This window comes from Gadus chalcogrammus, chromosome 13 (assembly GCF_026213295.1).
Source record: "Gadus chalcogrammus isolate NIFS_2021 chromosome 13, NIFS_Gcha_1.0, whole genome shotgun sequence".
Classification (NCBI taxonomy): domain Eukaryota; kingdom Metazoa; phylum Chordata; class Actinopteri; order Gadiformes; family Gadidae; genus Gadus; species Gadus chalcogrammus.
In genome coordinates, this window is record NC_079424.1 from 2,137,047 (window position 1) to 2,143,915 (window position 6,869).

At 47.2% G+C, this 6,869-nt stretch overlaps 1 protein-coding gene across 3 annotated transcripts in view; it reads left to right on the top strand.

The window, feature by feature from the left end:
* Nucleotides 1-3,813, top strand: part of phf2 (PHD finger protein 2) — a 28,905-nt gene extending 25,092 nt beyond the window's left edge. For all 3 annotated transcript variants that reach the window (XM_056606074.1, XM_056606073.1, XM_056606075.1), the window contains 4 exons: nucleotides 842-937; nucleotides 1,317-1,426; nucleotides 2,693-3,128; nucleotides 3,613-3,813. In XM_056606074.1, the coding sequence (XP_056462049.1) occupies nucleotides 842-937; nucleotides 1,317-1,426; nucleotides 2,693-3,128; nucleotides 3,613-3,701 (731 nt within the window). In that variant the 3' untranslated portion in view covers nucleotides 3,702-3,813. The remainder of the gene's footprint in view (nucleotides 1-841; nucleotides 938-1,316; nucleotides 1,427-2,692; nucleotides 3,129-3,612) is intronic.
* The last annotated feature ends 3,056 nt before the right edge of the window (nucleotides 3,814-6,869 follow it).

Below are 6,869 nucleotides of genomic sequence, written 5' to 3' on the forward strand. Positions count from 1 at the left end.
ATGTTTGTGTATGGACTAGACTAGAACAGGAAAGTGGGTTGAAAGAGAGAGAGGATGACATAACCTCAGGCCCGCAAGGGAACCTGGTTTGCTGTAAGATGCCCTCCCTACAAAATGCATTCACTTGAGGGTTAAAGTGCCCAGAGTGTGTCTATCTGCATGTTGGGGGGGGGGGGGGGGTTGGGGTATGTGCTAGCAGGTGACTCTGTGTATTCATCAAACACTTGTGTCTCATCACATGCTTGTGTTCCTCTGATTGCGAGCAGAGAGTTTCCATTAGCGGGTCGATAGCGCTCGTGTGTTTTACCAGCTCTGCTCCTGACGGAGACCTCCAGCTGAGCCAACTTTCCATCCCTCCCTCTGCCTCTCTCTCCTCTGAAGGCTTTCCAAAAGCAACACTTCCCACCCTCCCACTTGGTTCGCAACCCATTAACGCTAACTGTCCCGGATAGTTCTCTTACACGAAGCTGCTCGAGTTCTCTTAATTGCGCGTTATTAGTCGTTATGCGCTGAAGCGCTCGCCCCCTCTGAAATGCCCCCGTGCTTTCATAAACATCGCCGCTCGCCGTCTTATTTTGTAAACATGCCATCGTTTAATCTCGATCATCCAATTATTGGAAATTAAAATGCCCTCATTTGCTTAACAAGGCCTGGTGCATGCTGGGAGGAGAGCCGTCGACAGCTGGAGGACAGCTGTTCCCGTTCGTACACGAGAAGTTACTAGAATCTCTCGCTCACCATCGCACGAGGGGACAGAGTGCTTGGGTTTTTCCGATGACTTCTAACGCAGTGTGAATCGGTTGTTTCCTGACGATCACCGCCACATTTGATCTGTTTTTAGTTTACCCTTCTCTGGAGTCAGAGGAGGATAACCCCGTCTTCAAGTCGAGATCGAAAAAGAGAAAAGGTTCGGACGACACGCCGTACAGCCCGACAGGTAACCGTGACGACCGCCGCCACTCCTTAACGACAGCGCATGTTAAGACGTGAGGTGTGTGGGTTGTGCCGGTGTGGCTGGTTTTAAGATAAAGTAAAGATAAGGTCAGCCGGTTGGAGTAAGTAGGATGAGACGGGTACTATGGTTACCAGTGAGGAAGGTCAAAGGTGACCCGGCGAAAGAGGTGCGTGAGGTGTGTGTGTGTGTGTGTGTGTGTGTGTGTGTGTGTGTGTGTGTGTGTGTGTGTGTGTGTGTGTGTGTGTGTGTGTGTGTGTGTGTGTGTGTGTGTGTGTGTGTGTGTGTGTGTGTGTGGGGTGTCTGGGGTGGGGGGGGTTCGGACCGGCCGGCTGACCGTGTGTTCTGTCTCCATGGTGACCAGCCCGCGTGGGGCCCTCGGTGCCCCGACACGAGAGACCGGCGAGGGACGGCGCCCGGGTGGCGTCCGTCGAGACCAGCCTCGCCGCCGCCGCCGCCAAGCTGTCCCATCAGGTATCAGTTCATGCACCCCTTCATTCATCAGTTCATGCACCCCTTCATTCACCTGTTCATGCACACATCCATGCACCCATTCATTCACACATTCATGCAACCTTTCATGCACCCGTTCATTCAACCGTTCATGCACAGATCCATGCACCCATTCATGCACCCATTCATGCACCCATTCATTCACCCATTCATGCACCCGTTCATTCATCAGTTCATGCACCCGTTCATTCATCAGTTCATGCACCCGTTCATTCACACTTTCCTGCAACCTTTCATGCACCCGTTCATTCAACCGTTCATGCACAGATCCATGCACCCATTCATGCACCCATTCGTGCACCAATTCATCCACCCATTCATGCACACATTCGTGTACCCGTTCACACACCGACGGCGGCGTCAACCACGCAGGGCGACAGCCAGCTCGTCAGGAGCAGTACGAAGTCAATCTAATCTGATCATGGCTTAGTGACGATGTGAAAACCTATTTTAAGTTCTGTGTGCTTTATAAGCAGGGAAGGAAGCGTTGAAGGCAGGTGTGTATTTTTTTTAATTTAGAAAATACTTTGGCGAGCTGTGCTATCTCTAATGGGCATATTGTGCACCGCCACACACAGAAATCACAGAAACTGATTCCCTGCTGCTTACTTACCTTCTCTCGGTCGAGTTATTTTATTGGAAGTGAGTACTCATATTTTATGTCTACTCTATTCTTCAGTTTAACTGCTGCTTTGATTGTTCGCAGCCTCGTTTCTTTATTCTCTTTGGATGAAGGATCTGCTGCTAAACTAACGGCAATGTAAACGTCGTAGGATTCAAACGACTGCATCGTCGAAAATTGACTGTGGTTTTATTAACCGCATTTCCCATTTTATATCCATCACACACTTTGTGACCAACTGCTACATAAATGAAAGATTATTATTACGACGATAATAATAATTATAGATATAATTATAGATATAACTTTAAATGCTCCTCCATCACCACTTTATAAGTGTCGTTTTAAAAAGAGAGAGTTTTGTTGAAAAGCGCTGTATAAATAAAGTTTCATTATCATCGTTATAACTTTAGATCTCCATCACTCCATCACCGTCATAACTCCACCAAAGCTGTGTCACTGTTCAAAAAGCGCTATTTAAATAAAGTTGTACCCTCATTGTTCTAACTTTAAGTGCAGCGCCATCAGCACTGTGTGACTGTTGCTAAGCGCCGTACGATTAAAGTTTGACCCTCATTGCGCTGCGTGTGTGTGGCCCCCACCAGGAGGAGCAGCAGAAGATGAAGAAGCAGCAGCGGCTGACGAAGAGGAAGGCGCCGGTGGTGGAGGAGCCGCGCCGGCCGTCCCGGGACAGCAGCAGCAGCTCCCCGGAGCCCGGCGCCGAGTCCCGCGACGAAGACGACGACGACGACGACGACGACGACGAAGACGAGTCCGACGAGTCAGACGAAGACGGCAACGAGGAGGAGCAGAGCGACCGGGAGGAGCGCGCGGCCACGGCGGGCGCCAAGTCGCCGCCGGGTGGGCCCGCGCCACCGGCCCCGGGGGTCTTCCTCGCCCAGAAGAAGGGCTCCACGTCGTCCCCTGGCCTGGGAGGGGGCGCGGCTAACTCCGCCTCCACGGGGCCCGCCAACAGCACCGCCTCCTCCGCCGCGACGGCGGGGGCCAAGGCGGAGAGGAGTAGCTCCACCGACGCTAAATGTAGGCTAACACTCTGGGGGGGGAGGGGGTTACGTTAATATGCACACATTAAGAGGAGTGTATCGTGTGATTCGTGACACACACGATACACATCACTGTGTGTGTCGTGTGTGAGTTAGTGTGTGTGTGTCCGACCGTGTGGGTGATGATCTTAGCTGAATGAAAAGCTGATTAATTTGTGTAAAGCTCCATGTGTTGTTCTGACATTTACTCACCAGACTCCTAACCTTCTCTGCATTTTCTCTCTCCCTTTTTCTCCTCTCCTCTCTATTCCTCTCTCTCTCTCTACTCTCCTCTCTCTCTCTCTCTTCTCTCCTCTCTCTCTCTCTCTCTCTCTCTCTCTATCTCTCTCTACTCTCCTCTTTTTCTCTCTCTTTCTTTCCTTCTCTCTCTCTCTCTCTCTCTCTCTCTCTCCCTCTCTCTCTCTCTCTCTCTCTCTCTCTCTCTCTCTCTCTCTCTCTCTCTCTCTCTCTCTCTCTCTCAGCCAAGCGTCAGAAGAAAGGCATGGCCACGGCCAAACAGAGACTTGGCAAGATCCTAAAGATCCATCGGAACGGAAAGCTCCTTCTGTAGCATCGACGGGTGAAGGACAGCCATTTTATGAACTTGGATCGCCTCCCGCCTCTTTTGTCCTCCTCTCCGCCGACTCCGAAGCCAACCCAGCGCAGGAGGAAACAGAGAGGGGGGGGGGGGGGGGGGGGGGGGGGGGGTAAAAACACAAAACTGAAAAAGCAGCGGGAGAAGAAAAACAAAACCATGCATTGTCTTTTTTTTTCCGTTTCTTTCTTTCGATTTCTAAGAACGTCACCCTCGAGAAATAGGTTTTTTGCCTCTACTTAGACTTTATAACTTTCAAATATGGAAAAATGTACAGAACCTACTATAAATATTTTTTAAGAGAACACGCCTCATTTTACTACAGCCGTCAGTTTATCAGGGGTTGCGACGTGAGGCCGTCATACATGCAGTCATCATTCCAGCGCCCAGGAAGTACCCCGCCACGCCCCCCCTGGTGCATGTACTCTCAGTGCATGCAGGGGGGGGGGGGGGGAACGCCACCGGCAACCCCCCCCCACCCGACTCTCTGCGTGTGGATGTAGCTTATCATTGCTTAGAAGACACTCTCTGTGGACTCCTGTCTCCCTCCCTCTCTCTCTCTCTCTCTCTCTCCCCCCCAACGTCACCCGTCAAGACTCTTCCTCTCCCCACGCTCCAAGCCACCGTTCGGTTCAGGACTCCTTCTGTAAGCATGTCTTGTTTTGGGTTTTGTTTTCTGGGTTTGTCTCTGGAGGGGACGACGCGTCGGCACGCTATGGTTTGCAGAGTACTATCAGCAGTAGTATTTATTTCTAGTTGTGGTATTCTAGGTTAGCAGCAGGCACGCCATGGGAGGGGGGGACTGTTTAAAGCACAAAGCCGTGTCCCCGGGGGCGGCGATGTGTTGGATTGTGTTCGGAGATAAACAAACTGCAGACATTCTGGCGCATTTACACCGAGAACGGTTTATATCAACAGATTATATCGACGCGTTTTGCTTAGTTTTAGCTTGCTGTTATTGAACCCGAAGGCTCCACCAGGTGGAGGTGTTTTGTTTGTTAAGAGAAATATGCAAATAGTAGTACTACTTTAGTGTAAGGTAACTCGTTTTAACTGTTAAAACCAATCATGTGTATGAATTGTACGCGATTGGCTCCCGTTGAAACACTAAGGCGGGGCTTAGACTGTACAAGCCAATGATAAGCCTCATCCATAGCAGGTGAGCGACACGGGGAGACGTTCTTCTTCTTGTATTTGCTTTCACAGGCAGCACCACAAAAAACTATAAAATAACAAAAAAACTCAAGCCCACAGCGATCTCTGCGTCCCCACCGTGTCACACAGTGCAGTACGTAGAACGTAGCTTGTACATAGCCTTTTAAATTACTAAGTTTTATATCTTTTTCCCCCCCCCCTTACCGTAGTACTTAATTCTACATTTTTTTACAAGTTTTGCTAATCGTGAACAAACAAATATATAAATATATACAGTTCTAACGTCGGGATTTTCATTTCGCTTTCCGTTTTCCTTGGTTTGTTTTACGATGGCACCTGGTATTATTTCCTCAAAAGAAAAACACATTGTTTCTGCCGATAAACTTAACGGTGTTGCCTGGAAACCAAGTAAAGAAACAATACATCGATTGTTACATGGCCTTACATCCACAAATCTACGCGTATTTGGATTCTGATCGGACAAGAGACGAAACTTTGACGGATGAGGGCGATAAAAGGAGAGAGAGGGCGAACAATTCTGAAGTTTCTACGACCAGCCTCTTGTTCGGGCGTCCGCATCCCGAAGGGTTTCCAGAGTTATTTTACTAGCACCTTGTGAAGTGTTTCCGTGTCAGTGATGTAATTTATTCATGTTTGTAGCTCTTTTATACTTGTACAATTCTTATATTTTTTGTTTTTGTTTTTGGATATTTCATCAACTTCGGAAAAATGACTTATAGCTCCCTATTTTCGTTGTTGTTGTTGTCGTTGTTGTTGTTGTGTAGGGGGGAGGGGAGAGGGGGAGGGAAAAGGGGCGGGGTCACAGTGTTTTCCCACCAATAGGAAGGACTTTTGTTCATAAGCAATTTTTTATATTCACCGTCGTTCCTTGTCATTGGTCAATTTTTTATCACCGTATCATGGTCAATTAATTAAATATGCCGCATAATTATTATTATTATTATTATAATTAATATTATAAAACAACTCCATCATGCCATGATTTTGGGAAATTGTTTGTGTTATAATTTGTTTTACCGCTTATCAGTGTGCTATAATGAATAGCAGTGTTATAGACACAGATAGCTCCGTCAAAACCCACAACTCCAAACTAACGTTAACTTTGCCAGATCGACATCTGCAGGATTTTTATTTTGTATTCTTTTTATTTGTACAATATGTGTGTTGCTTTGTTGTGGTTTATTTTTGTATGTTAAATCTATTAAATTCATCCACTGTGCCACGGCAGTGTCTGATACCGGCTGTGGCTGTCCTACCTTACTGACGACGACTGGAGAGTACCAGAAGGCTAATCGTGTTATATACTCTATAGATGTTTGATACCTTTAAACTAAAATATATAATTCTGTATTTTACTATTTAGGCTGTTCTATCACAGGTGAGAGCTGACTTTCTAACGAACACTCATGGCTGATTCAGGACCACGATACCTTCCACTTTAAATAGTATGTCAAAAACTTGTCTTTATGAGGCACTTGCCAGGACAAAACACATCTACATCACAGTAGTAGTCTTCTTAATAATGCTGCTGTGATTTCGACGTGTTCTGTAACATGGTGGTGGCCTCGGTTCTTTGGAGACATTTTGGCCCACGTGGCAGGCGCAATTAAATGTGACAGTTCACCGAACTGAGCCAAGTTATGTGTTCATACTGCCAAGAGCTACACATTAAAACTGTTCATACCGCTAGGTTTTAAATAGATGCATCAGTCAAGGAGGAAATAATCTGCATATCCCCAAACGAGTTACTGGCTAGAATGCACAATATCGTTTTTTAATCAACAGTAAAACTGTTGATTAACTTTTATAGGCACGTGCACTAGCAAGACATGACCACAAGGGGGAGTTAACAGGTTTTGTTTTTGTGTGAGCAATATTGACTCACTATGACCAGAAGACTGGATCAAGGTATGGTTTGTACAATTGATCCTAAAATGCTAGGCTGCTGTCAATGAAGCCATTTACATG